Genomic DNA, 27,939 nt, shown 5'->3' with positions numbered 1-27,939 from the left:
GGAGGGGACTAGTCAGTCTGGCCAATGGTGGCATGATTATGTAAACGAGCTCAGCCAGTTGACCAGGAGTAATGAAATCGCTTGGATCAAATACTCCAGTGACCTCGTTGAAGTGTCTGGAACTAGGAACTTGTCTCAGACGAAGTGCATCTTGGAGAAAACGTAAATTCTGTGCTCGGCTTACATTAGTAAAGAAATTGAGCACCAGGTCTCAGATGTCGTCTCTGTGATTACCAAAGCGGATATTTAAAAAAATAAAAAATAAAACCCACAGCCATTCACGATGAAGTATAAAGTAAGTACCTGCGCTGAAGTGTGAATATTTTTGTGTTAAGACCTGTCTGTGGGTTGGTGCTGTAGGCACAATTCTTGTTAAGTTTTTGGTTTAAACTGTAAAGCTCAGTTACAGTAGTTATTACCAATTTGATTAACACAGTTGTCTGAGAGTTTGCTTGTGTTGTGTTGCAGCAACCAGCGTTAAACTTAAAAGAGAATCGTTGTTGTTATTGAGTGGTTGAGAGAAAGTGGATGCTTTTGGGGGAGCATTCAGGTTAGTTAGATGTTGAAATTAAGTTGTTAAATGTGCAGGGTGCAAAATATTAATTGTTTGGATTTAGAAATGTTTTGGGGCAAACAAACTGTACAATTTATTGCAACGCCTGAATAATCCATAACAATCCAATCCAAAAAAAGCAGAACATTAAATAGTTGTATTTTACAGTATCAACGAAGCAGTTTTTTTTTTTTTTTTTTTTTTTTAAATGCGTGTTTACTATTTTATGGAAACATTTTGACCAAAACTCCAGCTCTAGTCTTTCAGAATGTTTTTTACAAAAACAATTTCCTTAAAAAATTTTAACAACTTTGTTGATGCATCATAAATTATTTACTAAAATGATTATATATATATGATATTATATATATAGAAATATATATTATATATTAGATATATATAGACATATAGTTATATATAATATAAAATTGCCACAGAACGGTGTCTAATTTTAGTCTCAAAACAAATCAGTCCATTTTTTTGTCATTTTCATAAAAAAACCTTAAATCATGTCGCCATATATTTTTAAATTTGGCGTATTTAAACGCACAAATTTGTTTGTTTAAGAGGTCTCTTTTATGTTTATGTTTTATATACATAGTTCAATGTTTATTTATTTATTTATTTATTTATTTATTATTATTATTATTATTATTATTATTATTATTATTATTATTATTAAATGTCAGGATTATTTCTGTCTCTTTGTTATCTCTTGAAGTGATGAAGTTGTTATACTGTGGGGGTCAGATATTTCAATTTGATGCTCAAAGTAAACCCAGCTTTACTAGAATTTCTGTTTTGCTAAACACTATTTTTAAGATGCTTGTTCAATCTTGACTTTTACCCTTTTTCTGGCATGTTACGAATTGGAACATAATATATCTCTTAACCCGTCCCAAAGGTGTAGCTGGAAGGTAAAAGCCAGTTGTCTGACAAGTTAATGCCAAATAAAAACACTTTGCAAACACATTACCACACCTTAAAGGTTACCAAGCGAGCCTATCGCATAAGAATTTATAAAAACACAATGTGTCATTGTATTACTCATATTTCAAGCTGATGTTTGTTGTTTTAACTCTGCAGTCAGCTGGAATGTTAGCACAGTATATGTACACAACACTAGTCTCCTGGTATTGCATGATGAGTGCTATGATTTAGTATTCTTTTATATGTACGCCATGCTTACAGCAGCTATAGTTAATTTGTGTTTGTACTATTTCTGTGTGTTTCTGGTACCATAAACACATTATTTAGGACGGTCTGGTTCATTGCGCATAAGTGCTTGTTGCAATTAACATTTTTTACAGTCAGGAGGTTTGATTATTTCTGTGCTTAGCATCATCTTGTTTAGTATATTTTAATATGTGTTTGATAAAAGCTAGCATTATGTATTCTTCCATGCATTACTGGTCGACTGTCTTCCAGGTCTAATATCTTTCTTGTGTTTCAAAAACAAGTCTTGGTGTTAAGGAATGAATCTTTTAAAAAATATTTTGGTTTATTTGTCTTTATACCCCTAACTGCACATTCTAAATCCAAAATGCAAAGGAAATGTAACAGTATTTCATGTTTAGTTCTGTATACTCAAATTTGACTATTGCCAGTAACCCTACTTGCTTATGCATTCAGATTACTTCTGTTCCTCAGAAGCATGTGTAGTGCTTGCATTGTTATCATACCACGAAAGGAATGTACGCTTCCACATTCTAGCACATAACTATATATATATATATATATATATATATATATATATATATAAGATAGAACTTATATACACGGTAATCCTTAGATTGAATGATGTGCCATTAGAAACTGTTAGAAACTACAAATTCCTCAGGTGTAAATGGTTCAGAGTCCCTGTGAACGTACGTCATTTTTAATTATACAAGGGTTCTCGCTTTTTGATAAATACAGTACTGTTGATATTTGTCATATTTATATCCATATGCATGTAGAAGATATTAAAAACAAATGAGGGAATCGAATATATTCTCCAGAGATTATTCCAACAAAAGAAAACCATCTTTGAAAAATTCGCTTTGCTGTAGTGCATATTGACTGCATTTTCATTTCTAAGCATTCGAAACTTATGTGAGCGCTGTTCCAATAGTACTGTCCATCCAGACATACAGGGTTAGATGAGCCATATTTGTTGAATCAGAAAACCTGTATGGCTACATGAGAGGTGAAGTAGCATGGGAATGGAAGACTTTGTAAGTGCACTTTTGTTGAAAGTCAGTTTTTTTTGGGGGGGGGGGGGGGGGGGGATATATGAAGGTCTGAGAAGCTCAGCAGCATGCAGAAAGAGCATTTGACCATGGCAACCTCAAAATAAAGCATTATATTGAGGAGAAAAAAATAACCGTCATTGAGTTACACATGTCTGTCTGATCGTAAAGCATTGGCACAATGACACTCTTGAGAACGCAAATTAGGTTTCTTTTATAGGAGTAAGTTCCTGTGATCCAAACCTTTAGAGCAGTTGAAACCCATTTTCCTTATAGCCTTTTTTTCCACCTAAGAATCGCTCTGAAATGGGAATGTCTACATGTTTTCAAAACTGGGTTCCACTATAAATGCTGGAAGCTGTTAAACTAAGAAAAGTAATGCATACTTTTTTTGTTGTTGCTGCTTCTGCAGTTTTAAAATCGGATAGGTCAAATATGAACATACCCAGTTATAAGTAGAGACGCGTATGGCCTGAACACAGCACAAAACAGTTCACCACCATGGGACAAAGTCTAGGTCATGGGCAGTTAACTGAAACACATTTAGTGACTAACTGTTTGCCATTCCAGATATTTCTAAAATAGCTTGTATCTATAGTAATCTCTCTGAGAAGATCTGTAGATATTTGATTGTTTTTGTGTTGACATATTAAAATATATTAAAATTGTGGAATGCTGTAAGAAAAAAAGGGGGGAAATGGGTAAATGCCTGAGAAAAGACACTTGTATCCCAGGCATCGAGAGGCTCAAGATATTTTGTTTTGTCCTGGAAAAGTAATGGCTGTCCTCTAGGGACTAGCCATTCATTTTGTTTACTGTTTGCATTCCTGCTCCAAGCCTCTGGTTGTTAAGGTGGAAGGAGGTTGATTCTAGTTGTAGTGTATAGACATCATAGGTCAGATGTAGTAATGATCCACTGCTTGGTTTATTGGCTACCTTATAAGGAATGTGATTCGGTTGTATTCCCTGGCATATGTTAAAAGGTTTTTGTGGTATTTTTTGTTGCAAGTTTTCAGTTTTGGGTAAAGTACAGTCCAATTCTATTTTAAATGCCTTTTTTTATTTTTTATTTATTTATTTATTTTTTTGCAATTCAGTTTCTCTTCAACTGTTTCAAGTCTTATGAAGTTATTTGACAGGTGCCACAAGATGTGCCAGTATTCTTAGTAACGTAGAGGTCATATTGAAGTCCAAGGACTTTAACCTTGAACGTGTGTTTTAGTTTTTTTGGCACTGCTCTAACTGGCTTATTTCTGTTCTGAACAAGAAAATAAATTAATGTCCACTGAATGGAATGTTTCCTGACTTGTGAATGTTTAACTAGTTAGAAATTGCACATTATACACATGATTATCAGGCAGCATTCTTGTAATTCTTTGAGATCTTTATATGAATCATGACACATTTTTTACAATGTAAGACCCAAAAGCTTTCATTATACTCAATATATCGAGGTATATATATATAATTACATATATATATATATCTTCTATATATATATATATATTATTATATATATTATATAATAATCATTTGTAAAAGGTTTCTTCCCTCAGATTATCTACAAAGCTCTGCTTGATATGTTCCAAATGTTAACAAATTGCTATAGCAGCCTTTAAAAAACACTTTGTACATGGTAACAGTTCATTCTACAGTTTTATCTTCGCACAAATCAAATAAATTCCCCTTAAAGGCACGTTGGTTTAGTGTTTTAAAGTTTATGCTGTCATGTCAGGTTAAAACTGTGTAGAGGGACACTTTCAGGATTACAGTGAAGAGCATCTTTAGGACTGTTCCCCCAAGACAACTGGATAAGTCGTCTTGCCTGGTGAGTCCCACATAGAAGAAAAGCTTAAGATAAGAAACCAGGGGGATGTCGCAGTGGGGATTAAAATTACCAGTGTCGCATAAAATCAACAGGACAAGCAGATTTTGTTACAGAGTAGTCTCTTGCACTACTTTGCATTGAAGATGTGTCTAGTAGGTACAGGCAGGTTCACTACTGACACACTCTGTTTCAGTTACTCTGATAGAGTAGTAGTATAGCCCTTAATGTAAAAACAGTAGAACAAAAACTTTAAATATTTTGCATTGCAAACGGATTACTGACAAGTTGTTATCCTTTTGGCACATGCATCAACCTTTTTAATAATTTATAAAATCACTGATTGTGGAAAATACAAATTCATTATTAATTCTGTTTATAGTGTTATTGCTAAGGAAATCCTCCTGAATGAATAGGTAAGCAATTAATCTATAATACTTGGCCAGTGCACTCTCAAGACCTGTGGGGGGTAGGTAATAGAATCTTTTAGTGCCTCCCCCTGCCAAGTTTCATTGCTGTACTACTTACTGTCTACTAGAATTATTATTCTCTTTTAAATAAAAATTACTTTTACCTATTGAAATATTTCCAAATGTTTTCTTTAAATGTGTGAAAAACAGTGTGAGATGGTACATACGCCACCACATTTGATTAGATTTGCGAAATTTCAGTTTTCATGTTTTGTTTTTTTTTGTTTGTTTTGTTTCTAAAGTTACATGTCTGTATCTGCCTTAGTTTGAATGTTCACTTCAGGGCATGATTTCATCCAGCACACAAGAGTCGCCACCACCCAGTTACAGCATTTGGCCTGAAAGTCTCAGACCTCCAGCCTCAACCTCTGTTTCAGTCTGAAAATAAAAATAAAAAAAGATGTGGGAGTAGTGAAGAAAAACCCAATTATGATTGCAGGAAATGGGTGGAGTAGAAGTGCACAAGTGCTGGCGGGGTCACACACACAAACACAACTAACAGAGGCCTTCCACATCAACCTCCTCCCAAGGGACTGGAGCCGACCCAGGCTTTGCTTTGACTATGTTTACCTCATTCGTTTGGCCAAGCAGTGCAAAACCTCTCTAAATGGAAGGCACTGCCACACAGTACTCTCCAGCTCTCCCTATGCATTTACACCAAGATAAGAAGGCGGGATTTGGTTAGTGGCAGTACTCTGATTCATCTCATCACAATGAGTTTTTGTCACACACACACACACACACACACACACACACTCCTGGGAATAGTCACAGTACATGAAGGGTAAGATGAACTACTGGAAAATAAAAGTGAGCATGGGGGAGGGGTGGCTTCAAAGCTGAAGTATGTGAACTGAAAATGTGTTGCCACCATGTGCTTTGATGTAAAACAAATAAATGAATCTACAGACAGGATATTTCAACTGGGTAACCAAGAATCCGAGTGATCCAAGTCCATTTGTGAACAGTAACCTGGTGAATAGGGAACAATATTGTTTAAACCATGGTCAATTTGACTACAGTAGGCACTTCTAAAAATTGATTTTTATGTTTTTTTCTTTGTTTTTTTTGTTTTGTTTTGTTTTTACAATTTTTTTTAATGAAACATTGGTATCATTTACCTGCTACAAATGCCCAGCTAATTTACAGAGGGTTCATCTCTATATGTCATCGGTCTGCTTTGTATGGATCAGTGCATTTTACCTGATCAATATCATTTGATAAACATCCTAATCAGGAGGAAATATATTAGATCTTTATTGGAGACAAAACCAAAAATGTGGTGGTTAGCGCTTCGCCAAATGATTATACTTATCTGCTATGGAAAGAACTAACTGCATTGGCATCTAGTAGAGAAAAAGGACCACATTGTAATTGCGTCTGTTTAAATAAGAACTGTGGTGAATTGAACTGGTGTTCCCTTACAACTCCAATGGTATGTCCCTACATTGACATTTAATTTTGAAATTTGACTGTACCCTGTGCTTCAAAGGTTCAGAATGAAATTGATTCTGATTGATTAGATTGTTATTCGGAAAGTGCAGCCTTTTAAATTAATCTGCTTGTAATTGTCATCTAGAAGGAAGCACCACTAACAAGTCAGCCACTGTCTTAACATGTGGTTTACAGGAAGAGAATAAAAGGTGTACTGTATGTTTCAGATTTATTTTATCAAAATGGATGACAGCGTCAATGCTTTTCTAATGCTACAGCCAGTCAGAATGCTAACCCAAACTTTAACGCTAATTTAGTTATTGCGTACAGGTGTAATAACGTTCACTATGAGCTGTTCTTAACCAAAGCTCACATTCAGGGAATCCAGCACACGCATTCTAGCCCAAAGCTAGATTATCTGTCTGACTTTTAGTAGTATTTAATTATAGGCCCAGCCCATTGTTGGAGTGTAAGAAGCTCTGCTTCACAGTGTTGGCTTTAACTTATACAGACAACACAGGAAAAAAAAGAACAGTAATGTGTTTGCTATTACAATTACTTTAAAGAAAATAGACACTTTAATAATGTTAACAGTCTAACAATAAACGTTAATTGGCTTCTGCTTTGTATTTGATTGAATTACAGGCATGTGAAATGTGTAATGCGCTATAGTTTTTATCAATGGAAGATATTTGTTATTCAAAGCGAGATGAATAATGCGGCGGTCACCCCATAGACAGGATCATGCCTTCATGTGTGCTGCGTTACAAACTCTATGGTACAAACCCTAGCTCTGTTACACACTTTCTTTAAAAAGCATCTTCATGAGAGTTTTCTCCGTCTACAGGTGTCCTTTTATATCTTAAAAGTAAATATTATGTGAGAGTAAGGAAGTTTCACAAAAATATACACAAGTAAAACACACACACTGACCTGCAACTCATTAATTAGTATTTGTAAAATTGATAAATGTTTGCCTTAGAAATGACATGTGCTTCAGTTATGTTTCATACACTTAAGTCTAATACACATGCAGCAGAACGTCCAGGAAAGACTCCTAGGAAGCCCCTGAAATTCAAGTGAGGGAACCACTAAATATTTAATGACCCACAAATGTAAATGTGGGCCGCCTTGGCTGATTCTAATACAACTGAACAAACCTGCCCAAATAACTTGTTTAGTTTTGCAAACCAAACGGTAATTAAAAGCAGATTTTCTTGTTTGTAAACCAAAGTTGGTCTTTCAGCATTCATGTAATGAAATATGTTTTAACTAGTGCATATTCAAATCTTCAAGAAAATGTAGTGCACAGGAAGTGTTTGGGCTAACTGACAAAACCTCAGATTTGTTAAAAATGAGCTACCTTATACTGTACATTCTTAACAGTAAAAGTATCTTGGCATGTCCTAACATCTATGATATACAACAGGAACCTCTTTTGGAAATGTAAGATCATTCAAGTAACTTTTTTTTCCTCTTGTGTGCATCCCAGGTAAAATAAAAAGAAAAAGGATTTTCACCAGCTGACAAAAGCAGTTATTGCAAAAATGCAGCTTTTCACCTCCTTGATATAAGGATCACAATTGTTCATAATCAAATTCAGAAGCACCTTTTTGGTACAGTTGGAAGTCAAATTCTACATGGTTATACTTTTAAATCTAAAAAGTGAGACGGTTGATTTCCTTTAATAGAGAAACATAGCTCTCTAAAACCACTGGCTGCTGGTTGTCAGAGACCATAAAAGAAAAAATAGACAGTCTGGGCATTCAGTAATCTATAATGCGAGTCTTTACATTTTGGTGAGCCTGCTCTGGTGTAAGAAAATGAGGACATGCTGAGGCCTCTTTTGAACATGAGATGTATTTGAAGATAGAACACTTTTGTTAGCAGTAACACTTTACAGCATGTATCTCAGTTGTAATGAAATGTGTAATTTCCTGTGAAGTATGAGAGTATATTCTATATATTGGTGAACCAAGTTTTTTTTTTTTTTTTTTTTTTTTTTTTTCCTGCATTTGTGCAAATGTTTAAAAGAAGAATACACTGCAATGATCCCAGTTTCTGTACATGGTATTTCAGTTTTGAGATCTTGCTTGCTGTGTACTTTTTGTGATCTTTGTGTTACTAATTCTGCAATAGAGGGTATTTGACCAAAGTAATTTTATAAGAAGATAACATAGTTATCTTTGTTAAACATTAGCAATCTAGTACTGTTACTAGATATCTAATGTTTACTGCTTTATTCTCAGTTTACAATGGACCGCAGTGAACCCTGCCCATGGTCTTTTGTCTCTCATTTCTGTTTATTGTGTGCATTTCACAGATGACCGAGAAATAGCCCCAATGGGCATATTTACAGATCATTAGGCAAAGGTTTCGTTGTCAACCGCTTGAAGCTCCTTATAGGGCCCATGTTTGACAGCCTTTCACTCATAGCCTTACTCATGCATATTTTGCAGATGAGGATAGACAGGCTGAATCTGTATGGTTGCTTTTTTAAAGCCTTGCTTGCAACGTGTTGCTTGTGTAGATCTGGAAGACAGGGCCTTACTATTGAACATCTAATTTGAGAAACAAGAATCATGGCCTGCACAGAACTGGTGTGGTTTTGAGTTTTAAAATTCTAGAATGCTGCTGTACTCCCTAATGTTGTATTTACAAATAAATGATTGTCAGCTACTATTTCACCAGATGCTCTTCCTCTCTCTTTTTTTTTCTTTTGGTTTTGTTGACGTTACCGTATACATTTTGCTGCCGATTCTCATTATGAAAAGATCTGTTTTAGGTAATGACCAATATCTTTCTGCGTAATATTGGAATTGCGTGGCAGCTCTCGAATTTACTGGAATGCTGCTGATAGTACAGAGGCTGAGTTGAGATAAGCTCAATTTGTTTTGGAGTTAATTTCACAGCGAACCAAAAAAGTGGGCTATTTCCAAGACAGTAATGAATGATATTTCTCAACCTAATGTGTACAGTACCTATTGGACTGCTGTCAACAGGCAGTATTCATTCATTATTTAAGTGTATATGCATGTTACTTGTACTTCTTGAAGAATTGAGCTTCAGAAAAGCAATATTTCTCAAATACTTCACACTGGCTGGGAGAAAAGTTGCTCACAGCAGTAAGTTTCCCTTCAAGTTTTAATGGACATTTTTTGTGGGCTTGAATTAATTTCATGTGGTAGAATCCAATTTGGTACTCTCGCTTAGTGTGGTGCCACTGAGGGCAACAACAGTGGGGTCAAGTTTAAAACGTGTTCTGTGAAAAACAGCACTCCGGGACAACACAACAATACTGGCGACCGAGGTGGCAGGGAAGGCATTGGAACCGAGATAATAACCCGTTTTAGAGGGTTCACATGGGACTATTTAATCTCTATCCTTCGAAATATAGCGAGTGAACAGTCCATGGGAAAATGAAACCTAGCTAAGTGCTAACTATGTTAACCTCTTCTAAGGAATGTGAACTGGAAGGAATATTTCCTTGTCTCCTGAACAGTTCAATAGACAAAGTGAGCATCCAAGGATTAAAATGCATCATTATGGCCATATCTTGTTTTAATTACATTGTTGATTTATTTTGGACAGTCGGCGCCTCCTAGATGCAGTTGTGCTAATGATCTAAAGTGGATTGAGAAAAATATATATAAGGTTCAAAGCAAAAACACTACAGGCCAAAGCTGTCTTGTGCCAAGTTATCAGATAAAGTACATGATTCTGTTGTGCAATAGCTGTACTACTGCCCTCCATGCTGTATCTGGTATATTTTTAATGTAAAATAAATTTACAAATGTACAATTAAAAGAATGATGTGCCTATCTTGTTGACACTGTTAGTACCACATACAGTGTATTGGCTCTATTAAATCTGCATTACTGTTGAGAGTTGGGTTCTAGTGATCAACTAACTGTTCAGACGTTAGCCTACAGTATGTCAGTAAAGCAGTGATTCATCGGCATGGGTTCAGCCCCATATCAGGTATGGCTAATGGAATTAATTGAAGGTGTGCTAATTTGCTAGCAGGATTCTAATTGGCTTTTGTGGCTTTTATACATTGGATCAACAGAGAACTGTGGTATAAGCACAGGCTGTAGTAGATACACATGAGTTCTAAACCACTCACTGGTACTGTAACTTTTTATATTTTTATATATTTTATAACTAGTTAAAAAAATTGCATTACTCATTTGGTAGCCCCACATTCTGTGCTGCAAATGTGAGACCAGAAATAGACTAGATGTTACTTCATGTCTTTCTGTTCTTTCTGATGTTAAAAATAGAGATTTATAAAAAGTAAAGCCTGTTAGGTTTTCACATTACTCATTTAAGCTGCTATAAGGTTGTGAAATGGTCTAATTTCTGATGGTGAGGTGTTACTGGGACCAAAATAAAATCAGAAGTGAAACCTGACCTGTAAACCTGAGAATTTATAGCTGTGTTCTATACTTGAACTTATGTTCCAAATATTATTTTTCTTAAACCCCAATGCAGAATGAGTGAGGCTCAACACATGGTGTTATTGCCTCAGTCTTTATTCATTCTGATAAAGCAGTGTATCACTTCAGTAAACTTGAAAATATACAATTTCCTTGTTTGGACACCATACCATAAATAGCTGTTTTATTTGCTGTAGCACCTTCTAAAGTGTGTCGGTTAACATTTAACCCTGCTTCGTGTGATATTTCAAGCAGCAGTAACTGAATTAAAAAATTGGTTAAAGTCCAAGAGCTGTGAACATGCTGGCACCTATTCAAACCACTGATGAGGGTCAGCAGCCAACTTCCTGTGAATTTTTTTAAAATGTTTTAGCTTGCTTATCTATTTATAGGGTATGTAGCAAAACAGAGAACTAAGGACTGGAAGACAGAAGATTCGGGTTTCAGATATATGCCTAGCCACTGACTGTCCAAATTCCACACTTCATTAACTATCTTCTGTCTTACTGTTAGAGCTTTCTAGAACACACCAGGTACAATAAATCTGCTATTTTACTTGGTAACATTTCTCCTTTTTCTTCAAGTGGGTTAATTTGTCCCATGTTTTCTTTTGTTTTTCCAGAACCTGATGGCAAAAGCCTTGTACGACAATGTACCAGAATCCCCTGAAGAGCTGGCATTCCGCAAAGGAGACATCCTGACTGTGATTGAGCAGAACACTGGAGGCCTCGAAGGATGGTGGCTCTGCTCTCTGCATGGCCGACAAGGCATCGCCCCGGGCAACCGCTTGAAACTCCTCATAGGGCCCATGTTTGACAGCCAGTCCCCCAACCAGACACCCACACCCCAGTCCTCCCAGAATCAGGGTTGTCCGGCACCCATCACACAGAACTCCTCCTTCAAAGACTCTGTTTACCAAGTGCCTCCATCTCATCAGAACCAACAGAGCATCTACCAGGTGCCCCCCAGCCACCGCCCAGTTGGCAAAGATATATACCAAGTGCCTCCCTCTATTCAGAGGAGCATCTGGGGTACGGATGGACCTTCCAGCAAGGTTAGTGTATAGGAATTATAGAAATGTATCACTTTTAGAAATTATAAGCCCTGGTTTGAGAGATGCTGCTCACCAGTGAATTTATTTTTTTATTTTTTAAAAAAAAGCTAATTAATGAATTAATATGTGCTTGATTATCGTTATGTTACAGTACATACTAGATACAGATACTCGCCATCATTTCTAGTTAAGGACAGTTTGTGTTATTCAATATTTACTGTGTAAAAGCATAGCAAAGTGTGATAGTATAGGGGAACCATGGTAAAGCATAAGTAACCAAAGTAATGACCATAGAGGTATGGTAAAGCATATTAACTGAACTAAGTGCATAGTGTAGCCATGGGAAAGGCATAGAAACATTCCTGTGCAAAAATACCATGGTAAACTATTATAAGGGCTTGTATACACCAAAAAACATGCTGTTAGACGTCAGCAAAACCTCAATGAGGCATAACAACCACCATTAGTCATTTTCTAACACAAGATATTTAATTTCCTACAGTATCCTTGCCTCTTTATAAACGCGATTAGGCTTGCTCAGCATTGTTCTAGAAGCAAGCTTGTTAGTGTGTTCTTTCTACTTTGCGAGCGTTCTGAAAGGTGTGTTTATCAGCAATCTGTGCATTTTGGAAATTGGAAAATCTAGATCAGGATTAAGGAGTTGTCAGATGTTTGTAGGAAAAGATTGTGCAAACTTGAAATGGGAGTGGGGGGGATAAATACAGTTATTAAAAGTGAACAAAAGTGAACTAGATGGCACTATGATTTACAATACTGACACTCTAACTACCAGTTAAGTTGCTTACTGAAAATGGTATGTTTTAACTTCCCTGGTGGTGAAGAAATAATTATTAATTTGTGCAGCTTTATTGTGAGCCCTCGCAGTACTTTTAGCAGGAAGTAGTACAGGATGTTTCATCTCATTTTTACAGTAAACAAGGAGTGTAAATACAAACAAAGTTTTCAAAATGTACTTGCTGTCTTGTCTGTCTGAAGGAATATAAACTGCCTGGGATTTATGTGTAATCCACGATTTCTACTTAAATGCAAATTATCCACGTAATATATTCCGTAATGTCTTGCCACCCTAATGCGCGAATGTGCTTGGGTGTTTCATCGGGCTGCTTTCCGAGTGAATGAAGTTGGTGCATCAGTACATGTGTGCTGCCAGTTTTCCCCTCTGCATGCTTCAGTAAATGTCCTAATTTCAGGTTTTCGCCAAACTGGAAATGTATAACTGTGCTACTCATGTAAACAAGACAGTTCCTCCAGGTGAAATATTATGTTTTTGATGCATAGACAGACAGGCAGGTGTCGAATTAAAACACGCACCTTTTTTTTTTTTTTTTTTTTTTATTTTAATAATTATTTTAAGACACAAGAGTCTAAGGCTTACTAACTGTTGGGAGCAGCTTTATCCCCAAGGGACAGAAGCATATATTGATTTAGTGTCTTCAGCTGCATTGCTTGCTAAAAAATTTTTTTTCTGGTAAAGATGTTGTCTGAACCAAGCAGTAAATAAGAAAAGTCCTGAAAGCCTGTAAACAAAAGTAGTTCTGCAAAGCGAGAGCATTTACAATGCCTGCTGAAGAGATTTTTATTATTACCCAGGGACTTGGAAGAGGACAGGACAGGAAATGCTTGGCTGAAAGGTACTGCAGCTTAAATTCTCTGTCCAGTTTATATTGGCAGAAAGGTCAGACAGCTTTGATTTCCACCCTTTTCCCTGTTTTGGATATGTTTTATAATCCAAGTCTTTGTTTGCATTTAGTGAAGAAAAAAAAAATCATCACATAAGAAATGGGGGGGGGGTTTCTTATAACAACTTGCACACTTGCTGTACTGTACATTTAGGACCTAGTTTTAAAGTGCATCATTTAGGGTGGTGTGCTTGTCCTATCAAACCAGGCAGTAGTGGATAAGAAGGAATTATCACTTCTATGAGAGACAGACGACTCCCTAAAAGAGAGCTAAGTAAAGACAGAATATATAAAATCCCATACCAGTGAAGTGTTTTCCTTCATGTTATTTGTGTACACACTATACTTGTATATAAAGAAGTGCTTATTTAAGTGTGATAAAACCTGATTATTACATTAATTACCGAACGTAATTGAGAGTATCATCATGAGATATTTTGAGGAACCTGTTTTGTCTCTCCGTTTGTCATGTTACATGCACTGTATATGTACAGTGGGAGAATGTCATGGTGATCCACATTCCCATGATACCGACCGCTGTAATTTTGTATCTACAGTCGTGATTTATAGCCGTGACAGGGGACGTTGTAACATATATTCACCAGTAATATTCACTTGTGTTTGACTTCAAATGGTGGTTGTTGTTTTCCTATTGCTGGATTGCTGTTGGCTTTTGGTGAGTCAGCAGTGGGATTAGTTTTTTATTGGACATAAGACTTTTAATTAAAACTCTTAACCTCTATGACCTAACCAAAAAGGGGATATGGTTAATAAGACAATTTGTTTTTTTGTTCCCTGCGGCATCATACATGTAAGTACGAAATTAATTAAAAATCGGCCTTTATGACTTTCATTATAAATGTAAACCACACTGCTTTATTTGTTGATGTTGTACCACTAGCTAGTTACATCTCAGCCTGCTGCGGACAAAACAACAATAAAGCCATAACATCATCTTGTTTTGGCATATTACCAATGATAAACTTTTGAGTTCCCAAGTCTCCCAGACAAAGCTGAGTTTCATATGCCCTTGTCATCAGATAACCTGGTTCTAAATAGGACATTGTTTCCCGAAGTGCTAATAAAGTACAGTAGGTGAAGGACTGGAAGCAGTTGTCAACAGTGCTCTCCGGATGTACAGCAGCAGTCATCTATAAATAGGTCTTGTGAGAATTTGGCATGGAAAAAAGTAAGCAGGCTTATCATTGGTTCTGTCAAACTACAATGCATCTGCATACCTGCTGTATGGACACTCATAGTGAAAAGGGGCAGAAGGGGGACTAAGCCTTTTTGCAGACCTTATGAGGTTTAATTGTTTGTGTTAGCCAGTTTTCCTTTTAAAAATGTGTGTTTACTAAAGAGGTGAAATCACTAGGTTAATATTTGTTAACAGTGGGAGACTAAAGGCATGTTAGAAAGGTTTGCTTGGATACATGCGTTTTGTGGCTACTCCTATTCATCCATATCATAATTTAAAATAATTTTTTATAACAAATGTTTTGTTTTTTTTGGCTGGTGTACACTGTATGCTGTCAGGGTTTATAATAATTGTGCAACAATATTGTGCCCTCTTCGCTCCCCGCCATCTCTCTTTTGATTAATGTCAGTGGTATACCTAGAGATACTAGGTATGGTGTGTGGAGAAATCTTCCTGCAAGAAGGGGGAGGAGCATCCGTAGACGGTTGAATCAACAGGCATTGCGGAATCAACACTGATAAGCAGTTTCCTATAAATCCTGTAAAATAGCTGAGGGAGTTGCAAAAATGTAATTGTGCTTTTGTGTAATTTTTAATTATTATTTTTTTTTATCTTTTTGTTCTTGTTTTTTCTATTTCGGTATTATGACTTAAAGACTTGAATCCCTGCGTCTTCCTTTTTAAAGAATTGTGTTGGAAGCTGTCATTATTTGTCACACAACAGCGCAAGTAAGTGCACTGTTCTTGAAAACCAAGCCAAACGCCCTGCGGGCTTATCTTTCTCTGTGTAGGAGTGAGTAACAGCGGATGAAAAGCACAAGTGATTGTTCGCTAATCTCGTCTTTTGCTGACAGGAGCTAGACTTTTGGATGCAGGCAGCTATGTGGGCCCCAAGTCATGAGTCTGGCTGAGTAACAAGGAGCTGTCTGATGTTGTGACTTGCAACAGGGTTTGTTTTTTTAAACAGGATGGTACTTTTATTAGTCTGCTTCTAGTTGAGTAAGTAAATGATCTCACCTCCCCACCCACAGCTGAGCATTATACAGTACAGTCACGGATATTTATTATGTAAAAGTTAAATTCTGTCACTGATACAACATTATGCCTAGTACAGGAATCTCCTCTGTTTTAGTGCCCAAGGGGCAACTTTTATAGGAGTAGCTGGCATACTGTACAAAAGTGTTAAATTGAACTTTCTTCAAGAAAGCACAATGCTGTAGATGTGCTACCATATAAAACTGTACGTCAATCATTATTAAACCTGACGAGTCTCTAAAGCAAACACTGAAGTTACAGTAAATGTTTTCTGTACACATTACAAGCATAGAAGTTACATTACTATATGTACAACCACATACAATATGTAAGTTTGGCTTTATAATGTATGGAACTTCCTTGTTGCCATATTACACAGGACACAAGAAACTGGTAACTTCATAACTCATAGCTAGAAGTCTAGAGACAGGCGTTTCTTTTGTGAGTCACAATTTACCTTTACCATTTATTTTGGTTATTTTTAAGGTGGAGGGTAACCACATTTTTAAACTAAAACCTCATCATCTAACAGGTTTTTCACAGACAGACTCTCCCTTCCCTCTGTGTCACAGCAAGATATTTTCCCTTATCAGGGGTGGATAAATAGACATTCTCTCCACCTGTGCCAACAGGGCCTGGCACTGTAAAGAAACTGTCCTGCTTCGTTTATTTTTGATAGTCCAAATACTGTTTCACAAAGAAAGTGACGCAGTGTAGCCTTTGTTTTATGCTTTACAAAGCACGTACAGTACTGTGACGGAGCTGGCTAAGGTTTACAAGGAGCTTATAAAAATAGCTGATAGCGCCTGAGCGAATTTAACTGTATAACAATTATATTTTAGCTATAAGATACAATCTCAGGATTTAAGTCATGTTTTTTAAATTTATTTTTATTCTACCAACAGAAAATATTCAAGTAAAAATGTTCTAATGCAACTGAAATGCAGCAACAATTACAGTAGTGGTCAGGGGTAGAACAACTATTTTGCCAGTCGTTTAGTCAAGTTAGAAATAGTCGTGAAAAATATTAATACATTGTGCATTTGGCAATGTCTCTCTGTGCATACAGTTTTAACACATTGCTGTTTGTGCACTATTTTAAAACTGTTAGCAATATTTATTAATGTTCTAAAATATAATTTTATATTCAATGGATTGCAACCACGTGGTGTTATGGGAAGACAAAGGGAGCTTTATGGAGCCATTTACATGTCAAAATTTAGAGGAGGGGGGGTGGGGGTTCATTAAGCAAACTTATTTAAGGAAATGAACCTAGTTTATCGCTATACAGATTCTGTACCGAGTTGATATATTGTAGGATGTACCGAGTTGGAATCTATAGAAGTGGGGCAGACAGCTCCACTGTCATGTAGTGTTTTCATTGGAAGTGTTTTCCATGAGCTCATCAAGTTTTCATGGTTGTAATTTTGGAAACACTTCCCATGCAGTTGTATTGGAAAGGTAATGCATGGCTACAGATCCTGTTATAGGGGAAAATAGTCCTCCTCAAAGGTTGATAGCAGGTGGCCTCAAACACCATTGTAAAGGAGGGCAAAGGTTAAAAGAATACCCTTTCTTGCAGTACTGTCTTCAGTAGGCCTGGGTGCTAATGAGTAAGCCTCTCTCTGAGGATAAAGGGGATGCACCTGCCCTTGTCTGTACAGTGCTCTGAGGGGGCACTGGAGGTCACAGTATGTGTACGGACACTTTTCTTTATGGCCTGTGTCACCATGTCCTTTTAGATGTCTGCAGAGAGAGATGAATAGTGGGGTTAACCAATTGGTTGCGGCAGCCACTTATCGTTTTTTTTTTTTTTTCCCACGTTTTTCTTGTTTTCCTTCTCATCTTTGAACCAATTGATGGGTACACTCCAAGGCAAAGGTCTTTCCAAAGTCCAGTCATTGACTTAATCTTAGATGCTGAGACAGGATAGGGAAAGGTTTCCCATGATGGTGTAATTTGTGAATTTAATGAGGAAATACAGAACCTTGCAAAAAGTTTGTTAGAGGTGCGTGCAAGTTTATTTATAGAAAGGCAAGCACCTAGTCATAATTGGATCCTCTGTTAGATAATAGAAAAGGCTGTAAATACCACCAAAACTTGCAGAAACAACCCAAAGGAAATATTTTTTCTACAGCTTAATCTGACTGGCAATTGAAAAGTTATGAGTTGTGCTGTCAGGTCAATCAAAATGGAAAATGTAAGCTAATATTTAAACACATTTGTACCATGTTAAGATAGAAGAGAGTATATCCGACAAAGAAAAAAGGGTCTTCACGCTAAAGAAATGAGATACAGCAATCCGACTGTGGTGGGACCAGAGTAAGAACGGATATGTAAAAAGTCAGATGAATGAATCCTGTTTTAAATAACACTGTACACAGCTGTAACAATTACTATATTCACTCAATTATTGTTGTGAGATTCAGCTTTTATAAGGGAGCTCCCCTTGTGACAGAGTAGCCGTACAGGATTTATTTACATATCAACACACTGAACAGCTCACCTGACCCCACCAGCAGTGGCAGCGTACGAAAACTTTGGTAGGATCTACAGTCTCTGAACTAATCTTCTCTGTTCAGTAATAAACTGACGTTGCTGAAGAACTTTTAAAACTGCATTAAGACCTGGGCTCACAGGCTCTGCGATAGTGATTTTTTTTTTCTCATCTGTTGACTGCTTCACCTTTCTTGTTTCTTTTCTTCAAGTCTTGGCAACTAGCAGCCATGCTGTGCTTCACTATCATTACACAAAGAGAAAACGTACAAGTTCCTTAACCTTAAAATGCTTTAAATTTAGTTCGATGGAGAATTCTGAAAGGACTAAAGCAATTTTATGACTTTGATAGCTACCAATGCCATTCTATAACTGACTGGACATTTGTTTGAGTGGAATTACTGCACAAAATAAATGGGATGTCTGAGCTACAATGATACTGTAACACCCGCTACTACTGGAGCCATTTAATAAATGGTTAAATAAAGGAGAGGCTGGCAATGCCAATTTTCCACAGGGGCTGGCTCCCTCTGTTTCCATTTAGTAACAGGCTAATCTTTAGCTTCACAAATAGGACAGCCAGGCATAGTGACAGGACACAAGAATGCTGCTGTTGGTGTTTGTGGGCATGCCATCTGTATCTGTAAAGACATAAACAAGCAAGACGAGTGGTTTGGAATGTACAGTTTGGTTTTTGAGAAACCAGATGGTCACTCCTAAAAACAGGAACAGCCTGTATAGCTCATTGACGTTCCCCAGGAAACAGATTCACAAACACTGCCTTTTTTTGGATATGGTTAATGTTCCTGTCTTCAGGTTAAAGCCTGTAGGTCATTAGTTCTCTGGACTGCTGTACATACGAGTCCGTATGGTAAGAATGTTGGGGGTACTGTATACAGTAGTTTGCTTTAGCAGACTTGTGCTTTGGTACCAGAAGATTAAAGATGTTTCTAATGCTGCTTTAAATGGTGCTAAGCTATTCAATCTTAAGCCAGTAAGATAGCAACTTTTTTATTATAATTTTTTATTTTAAGAATACCCAAACAATAGCCTGCATTTCCCCTGACCACAGATTTATTTCTCTACAGTACAGAATTTTAATATAAGGTTCTTTGACTTCGTTTTTCAGATATTTGCATTGATTTTACCTATTAAGGAACTAATGTACTTCACCAACGAATGGCATCTGTTTTATAAATGGGTGTGCGGATGGTTGTGTGTTTAAAAGACGACCGTATGGTTTCTATTCTCTGGGCATTCATGAACCCTGTTAAGTGTTTCCCATTACTGTGAGCTGTAAGGACGCATAGCCCTGTTCCATCACTTCCTGACGAGTACTAAAGAACAGCATTCCTCACATAGTTCAGCCTGCCAGAGTGCTATAGTCTCCGCTCTTAAGAATGGAAAAAAAAGAGGCTTGATGGCAGTTTGGGGAGTCTGCAAGCTAGACATTTGTTTTAACACTTTACTTTCTGGAGATAGAAGCATCTGGGTTGTGTTTCACTTGTCCATGTGGCAGATTTGCGGTGCAGCAACCTGTCTTGGTTGGCTGAATAGTGAATATGATTTTGGGAGAGGACGCAAGCCACCAACTTTCTAATAATTATCTAACCCAGAAGTCTGTTTTCAAGTTCAGAATAATCAAGCAACACCACGCATGACAGTAATGTATTCTGCCGTCTGGCTTAATTTTGTTGAAATTGAATTATTTTAGTAAGTAACATGCAGTGCTTTTTTTTTTTTTTTTTTTTTTTTTTTTAAAGCTTTCTTTCTAACGGACTAGAGGGCTTTTGCTTTTTATATACCATATGAAATTATTATTTTCAGTTTCCAAAATGCTTGGCCGTTTTTATTTATTTATTTATTTTTCACAATATATAGGCTATAGTAACTGGACAGTACTTGCACACTTAAGTTGTGCCATCTTTCCTTTGCTGCCCTCTTCAACAAAATCCTTCTGGTCACAGGCATATTCTTCTGGGGGCTTTTATGTGTCTAAGCATTTTTTTACATGTCTCCACAATTTGCAGTTTAGTTTTAAATCCTCCCTATCTAATTGTAATATAGCTTTCAATCCTGCGAACAAGTCTCAGGTATTGTAATTGTAATCTTGTTTTAAATCTCGTAAGCAGGGTGGGTTAAATCAATTATACAAGTCAGGAAGGAGGGACATTGCCCCACTGTGCAGGGAAAGATTTCTTTTGTAGAGGTGTTTTTTTTTTTTTTTTAAACCTGAATTCAGTAACCATTTCCAGTGTTTTTCCGGTGTATATTGGCTGTACACAGATTTTATTTATTTATTTATTTATTTATTTTTGTATCTGGGGGTTTGCTGTCGTTGAAGCAGAAGTATAATGTGATGTACACTGCTCTCCTTCGTTAGGAACAACATTGCTGGGTACATTGTGGGATGTATTTGTATTTTCTTGTTATGGTAAGAAAACAAAAATGCCTTTATGTCAATCTCAATTTACAAAACATTAAAATTCAATTGTTTTTCACTGTTGCATACAAGAGAAAATGGCATGGCTGGATAAAAAAGAAGCACTTGTCTAAAACAACGGTTTCTCTCGGTTTCTCTGGTTTCTCAGAAAAACAGTTCAACTGACCAAGTATAAAAGACTGTGGGAGTTATGCCTGGTTTTGAAAGTTCTTTTTTATGTTTGTCCCAAAGAAACCTTCTGGGCACAATGAGGAGAATAGGGCTTGTTTTGCTTTACAGAAAATAATCTTCTATCATTTTTTAAAAGTGAAAATCTAACTGCTGTTGTTGATCATGCATTTTCCTGTAAACGTGCCCTCTTGGGAGATGATCAAGATTGATTAACGATAGGGGAACCCAATACCGTGGGTGGGTGAGATGAGGGCCTATACCTGATTAAGACTGCAAGCTTTGGAAATGTTTACTGCAGAACTTGTATTCATTCTGAGATACTTATGCAGTCATGTCTGCTTACTTAGAATTTAGCAAGGGGAATCACAACTTCTTTGGGAGGTTTTTGGCATGTCCCCTAGAACTTGATAAGGGATTGCATCTGTAGATATCAACTCCTCTTACACACATACTAAATTAAAATACTTGTGAGATACTTTCATTGACACTACTGTGAGATCAGATTTATACTTTTAAACTAAATTGTTCTGAATTAAACGTCAAGGAGTTATTTTAAACTGGCAAGGGACTTTTTTTTTTTAATTTTGAGGATATAAAAATTATTTATAGTATTTCATTTTCTCTGTGCAGGTAAACTTGAAGTATAGTTAAGGTAACTCGGGATAATGTAATTGGGAAAATATTTTTTGTAATTTTTGAATTCCATATTTCCTTGTTTCTTGACAAACAGGTGGTCACCCCAGTCCGGATTGGACAGGGCTATGCCTATGAGTCTCCCTCCCAATATCAGCAGGATGTGTATGACGTGCCACCCATTCGATCACATGATGTAAGCTCCTCTCCTTGAAATGTTCTCTTTCTGACATGTATGAACAAATTTTGACTGCTGCTGTTTGCCATAACACTCTAAACATGACGGTTAAATAAACACAAATACAATTAACCATTATGTCATTAAGTGTAGTATATCTTGTTTTCATTGTCTTGCACTGTCTCGCTGTTGTGTGTGTGTGTCTCTCTCTCTCTTTCTCTCTCTATTTTTATTCATTTTTGATATGTGTTTACTCCAAAAGTGTGGCATGGGGGTCTAAAAAGTTCATTTTGATCTGGCAGGTGTATGACATCCCTCCAAGAATGCAAAAGGGCCCTGACCAGATGGGAGATCCTCGGGCTCAAGGAGTCTATGATATCCCCCCTTCAACACATGGGGTAGGTGCATGAAAACCTAACTGCCCTTCACTGAAAGAAATTGCAAGTTATTTGTAAGAAATAACTTTGCTACTGCTTGATACTGTAATACAAGGACAACAGGAATTATTGAACACAAGTTTTCTTTCCATTTTGTTTTTTTTAAGCCCCTGACTATTATAGAGTTGTTGATTTATTATCTATTTAGAATATTGAATAAGTGGAGTTACTGAGGCAATTGCAATTGGAAGGAAAATCAACCTAAATATTTCACCCTTTCCAGTCCGATGTTGGACCTTGTCCGACATCATCGAAAAGACGTAAAGCACATGTCTGTAGTCATTTTTCCTCCGGAAAAAGCAGAGAAAACCTTTCAATGCCTGAATTAAACCATGGCGTATCTCGTAGTCCCATGCGCTCCAGAGATAACACGGACATAACAAATTAAATAGCTGCTTCTGCATCCAGCTCTCGGAGAATATCATGGACATTTATGGAGCTTTTATTTGATGTTATAGTAATAAAATAATCACCTGGATCGCATTACTGAGGACTTTGTTGATGAAATGAGTGATCAGGAAAGGATTTATCAGTATGCGTGTCTATAAAGAGGTATGTGAAAACTACAGCGAACAAGGAGTGGGGCTTTGCTGGAGATACAGTACTGAGTGTCTGTTTGAGATTCAATGCCTTTTAAACTTGTTTTACTCTGGAAAAAATATATATTTTAAACGGCGCATGTAAAATAAACAGCAAGTGAAAATAAATTAGCCCTAACACGCCTGCCAAGCGCTGAATAAATGGACTGCAAAGGGTTAATGGCTCTGGCACATATAGGTGTGTTCAATTACCTTTAAATTGCCTCCCCTTCTATGTATGGAACACCCACCACTCACTTGAGTATTTGTAGAAGCAGTGAAGATTAAGAGGAGAAAATTCTTGTTAAATGTGTTTTTTGATTTTCGAGCTACCATTCCGGAATTGTGACGACAAAAGATAAGAGCTTGTTGGTAGGAAATGGCTAATAATGTTCTATCTGAGTGAACCTGTTATTTACTTTGGTCGTAATTATAGTGCTTTTAAAGTCTGCAGTGAACGCTTGTCATCAGATGGAAAGCAGACCAAACCACAGATACATGTTATGTTATATATTTGGATCTAAGAAAAAAACAGATGCACGGATCAGTAGATGCAGACACCTTCACACAAACAATAAAATGTATATATTATTATTATTATTATTATTATTATTATTATTATTATTATTATTACTTACTTACTGCTATATGCAATGTTCAACCATCCAAAACATTAGCTGTTACATATATAGTGCACAGTTGGCTACTGCATTTTCAACAGCAATTTACAAATAACAATAATAAAACAAGGAAAACAATCAAGTGGTTAAACCTGCAAATAACTTTAAGAGAACTAGTTTTGTCGTCGGTATTTTCAAATAACATGAAATATTGTTTCACTCTCGTGCCTGTTTTTATAGACTTTTGGGTAAAGAGTGTTTTATATTTTTTTTTTTAGGTGTATTCTGCCCCCCTTCAAAGAGAGGGTAACTACGATTTTCCACCAGCAATGAGGAATAAACCTGAAGGAGTATATGATGTACCGCCTCCCAGCATTAAACCACAGGGAGAGTCCAACTATGATTTTCCACCAAGTTCTGACATGGCGCCACGCAACAACAAAGGCATCTACGACATCCCACCCCCCCACTTGCTTGGTCACCAACTTGGGGCCCAGAAGGATGTGTACGATATTCCTCGAGGGATGCAACCCCCTGGAAAGCAAAAAGCTGCTGGAGACAGGCTAGCCCCAGAGAAGGGAGAAGGCATATATGATGTACCCCCTCAGGTTTTGCAAGATTCTAAAGGTTTACATGATGTGATCGATGGGATGAACAGGTTGTCTTTCTCCAGCACAGGAAGTGCAAGAAGCAACATGTCAACCTCCTCCACCACCTCCAAAGAGTCATCAGTCTCCACTACCCCTATACAGGAGAAGAAACTCCTTTTAGACTTAGACACAGCCATCCAAAGGGTTTCCTGGCTTCAGCAGAGTATCGAGTCGTCTGTCTCGGGTCTCATGGGTTATGTGGCCCCCAACTGGAGGTCCTACGAATATATGGAGAAGCACATGAATGAGATTCGTGCAGCTGTAAACAAAATCAAGCAAAACTTGACAGATTTTTTAAATTTCAGCAAAGGGGCGACAGCCAATGCATCAGGCCTATCGGACCTCATCCTGTACACCAAATTTAAAAAGCAGCTTCAGAGACTGGAGGATTCTAACCAAATCCTTACGCAAACCAGTCATGCCCTGGATGGCTGGAGCTGGTCCATAAATATATTGGCTACCAATAAGCCACACAACAAATGTGATGACCTGGACCGGTTCATCATGGTGGCAAGGACAGTTCCGGACGATGTCAAGCAGTTGGCATCCTCCATCACCACTAGCGCTGAGCTCCTGTTTCAAAGATCCCCATGCGGCTTGAGTTCTATTAGTGTCATTGATCCAAGAGCTGAAGATAAAAACTCAGTAGACTACATTTATAATAGCCCACAGCCACACCTGGGAAAAGAGGACAATACAGTCGTCCAGAGCAGGGCTTTGTCTGGTCTGCCTGATACTGACCAAAAGTCAAACAGCATCGCTGAGAAATGTGTGAAGAGCTGGATGGAAGATTATGACTACGTCCATCTACAGGTAGAGAGCAATGATTCATTTCTTCTCTCTTTGATGGTCCTGGTGGTGTAAGTTAGTATACCCTGATGATACAGTGTACCTTTTGAAACATCCAGACAGTTGTAGCTTGACATAGATGGGATTTATGTGTGATTATGGACCCCAGCTGCTTATCAGTTCCCATGCAAACACAAACTAGGCAGTTAATTTATTTAAATGTGTATAGTGCTACCTCCTTATAATGGTGTTGAGTGGAATGACATTATGAGGCAAGTGGGAGCCTTGACCATACCACATTATTGCATTCTGTAAAGGGCTGCTTTATACAACGATTCTATTGTATTTAAGTATTACGTATAGTATAATCATAATATTTTTTTTTTAAATGAGTGATCTAAGAAACAGTGCACCTGATCTAGAAGAAAGGCTTTGAGTACAGGACCTTCTCTTTCATTACCATAATGCATTCATTCCAACAGGGAAAAGAGGAATTTGAGAGGCAACAAAAAGAACTTTTAGAGAAAGAGAACATCATCAAACAGAAGAAGATACAGCTGGAACAGGAACAGGTATGTCACGGCTGCATTCCAGACACTTCTTTGTTATGCCTTTCAGATGTGCTTTTAATGGTCGATTTTTATCTTTTGATAATAAATCTTTTTGTTGGGCTGCATACACTAATCCTGTCCATAGACTGCAGTATAACTTCAGCATGTTTCTAATACTAAGCAGTCATGGACCACATACTTGTCCACACAGTTAAAAGAATACATTCACTTGCAGCTACAGCTTTTTCCCCTAAAACAAAGTGGCGATAAATTAAATATATATCGACAGGCTTGTTGCAGCATAAAAGTTTAATTTCTCATTAGATACAAGTAAAGCAGTAAGGACATATTTTCACACCTGGAGTGCCAGAGGCTATATAATAGAATTGGCATATCTTATTTGACCTAAAAATGTAAGTTCAGCGCTACACCACAAAATTTATTCTGTCAAAGTTCTAATATTGAATTGTAGGATTTTTAGTAGCATTGAATCAGTACAACAACTCTGTATTTATTCATAAACACACCAAACATGCACTGGAAACAGTTCTGCAGTAGAGCTGTGTGGTTTTGGGTGGCAGTATTTAGATCTGCCAGGGCTTATTCAGAATTTTAGCACCTGGTCATAGGTTCAGTTGGCTTGTTTTAATTAAGAACATGGTTGAAACAAGTCTGGATTGAAAGTTTAAAGGTTGCCTCTCTCCTAGTTTAGGTAATATTAAAATAGACCCCGAATAGTTTTTGAAAGGACAACATCATTTCAGATACCTATAATGACAGCACAGTGCAAGCTTAAAAAACAACAATACTCCAGCAGAATGCAGTAGGCAGTAGAGCAGTTCTGGTAAGATATTGTAAGAGAAAGGATTCAGCAACGTGGCACCTTCAGATATGCTGCTTTGAACAGCCATTATGAAACTGGCACAAGTCAGCAGTGTATAACCAGTTTATTGTTGAACTTTGGGTGACTCCATCAGGGCACGTATCATTCCTTGCAGCATAGATGCAGTATGTCTGTGTTTTTAAGATTGTGTCTGATAAACAAAAAAAATCTCTTTTTCAGCTTAATCAGTTCAAACAGCTGGAGAAAGAGGTTATCAAGCCTGTAGAAAATGACATGTCTACGTGGAGCGCATCCCAGAACATTCCCCAGACGAACAGTGGCCAGTGTGCTAAGGACAAGCAGTTGCTTTTCTTCTATTCTGAGCAGTGCGAGACCCACTTTGTTACACTTCTGAACGCCATTGACGCCTTCTTCAGCTGCATTAGTGCAGGCCAGCCTCCCCGAATCTTTGTTGCTCACAGCAAGTTTGTCATTCTCAGTGCTCACAAACTCGTGTTTATCGGGGATACCTTGTCTAGACAGACCTCCACTTTGGAGATCAGGAATAAAGTTATGAACTGCAGCAACATCCTGTGCGAACATCTAAAATCAATTGTGTCATCTACCAAAATGGCTGCCCTGCACTACCCCAGCACAGTAGCTGTGCAGGACATGGTGGACAGGGTAACGGATCTTTCCCATCATGCACAGCAATTTAAGCTGCAGCTGCTACAAATGGCATCTATGTAAAATAAAATACAAAAAAACAGACTTTGTGACTTTTAAACTTTCTTCTGGAAAGAAGCACCAATACATTGTAGTAATATGTTGTACATATTTAGTGTATATATATTTTGTCTAGTGTTTTTGCTGAAGGTAACTTGGCAGAACTATTTTGATGCTTTAAACAAAAGAAAAGAACATTTATTTTTACAGTACGATGACGTGTCTCAACATTCCACTCCATTGGTATTCATATTAAGCACCTTATGAAGTATTCATCAGAAATATTCAATCAGCAGATGTATATCTTGGTTGAATTAAATGTCATATTTTACTGGTAATACACGCCTCTATAAAGTATGTTTCATGGTAACTTATGTAAAGAATCAGAAAGCTGTTTGCCTTCTGTGCTTTTTATTATAATGTTATGAATTAAAACAAGATGAAGGGTGTATACATGATACCAAGTCATGATGTGTTCTTGCTATGAGTAATGATGACTCTTCATTGATGAAATTGGGGTTTCAAGAACTAAACAAGTAGTTTGCTTTATATCTCAATCGTTAAGGAGAAGCCTATGTTTCAACCAGCATAACTAGAAGTGGCATACAGGTAATAAATGCTGAGGTGGATTCAAAGCTTCCTTTAAATGTGTATATTTTGTTCAGTACCCAATGCTTATTATATCAGGGTCTTTATTTCATCTGTTTTCCATGAGTTTTAGATATTTTATTAGAGCTTAGTTTTTGTACATATTGATATTATATATTTTTTGTCTGGAAAGATTTTGTTATGTTTTTTTTTTGTTTTTTTTTACACTGTTTTTATTTTGTAATCTAACTGAACATGGTGGACATGTGACTTGCCGAAGTTGTGCAAAGGGGTCGGATTGGGAAGTAAAAGGACAGT

At 37.1% G+C, this 27,939-nt stretch overlaps 1 protein-coding gene across 1 annotated transcript; it reads left to right on the top strand.

Annotated features, from left to right (window-relative positions):
* LOC121314861 (enhancer of filamentation 1-like) lies at positions 1 to 27,939 on the top strand. Its single transcript, XM_041248575.1, has 7 exons — positions 1 to 295; positions 11,575 to 12,006; positions 21,779 to 21,877; positions 22,162 to 22,257; positions 23,773 to 24,957; positions 25,416 to 25,505; positions 26,548 to 27,939. Exons 1-7 carry the CDS (start codon positions 284 to 286, stop codon positions 27,055 to 27,057), a joined length of 2,424 nt encoding a protein of 807 aa, XP_041104509.1. The 5' UTR covers positions 1 to 283; the 3' UTR covers positions 27,058 to 27,939.

This window comes from Polyodon spathula, chromosome 4 (genome assembly GCF_017654505.1).
Source record: "Polyodon spathula isolate WHYD16114869_AA chromosome 4, ASM1765450v1, whole genome shotgun sequence".
In the NCBI taxonomy this organism is placed as follows: domain Eukaryota; kingdom Metazoa; phylum Chordata; class Actinopteri; order Acipenseriformes; family Polyodontidae; genus Polyodon; species Polyodon spathula.
This window is presented reverse-complemented; position numbering and strand designations above follow the sequence as displayed.

What these genes read in the sequence shown, in the direction of transcription:
- LOC121314861 (XM_041248575.1), top strand. An exon ending in TCCCCCCTTCAACACATGGG is followed by an intron (nt 22,258 to 23,772) that starts GTAGGTGCATGA and finishes TTTTTTTTTTAG; the next exon opens with GTGTATTCTGCCCCCCTTCA. An exon ending in ATGACTACGTCCATCTACAG is followed by an intron (nt 24,958 to 25,415) that starts GTAGAGAGCAAT and finishes TCATTCCAACAG; the next exon opens with GGAAAAGAGGAATTTGAGAG.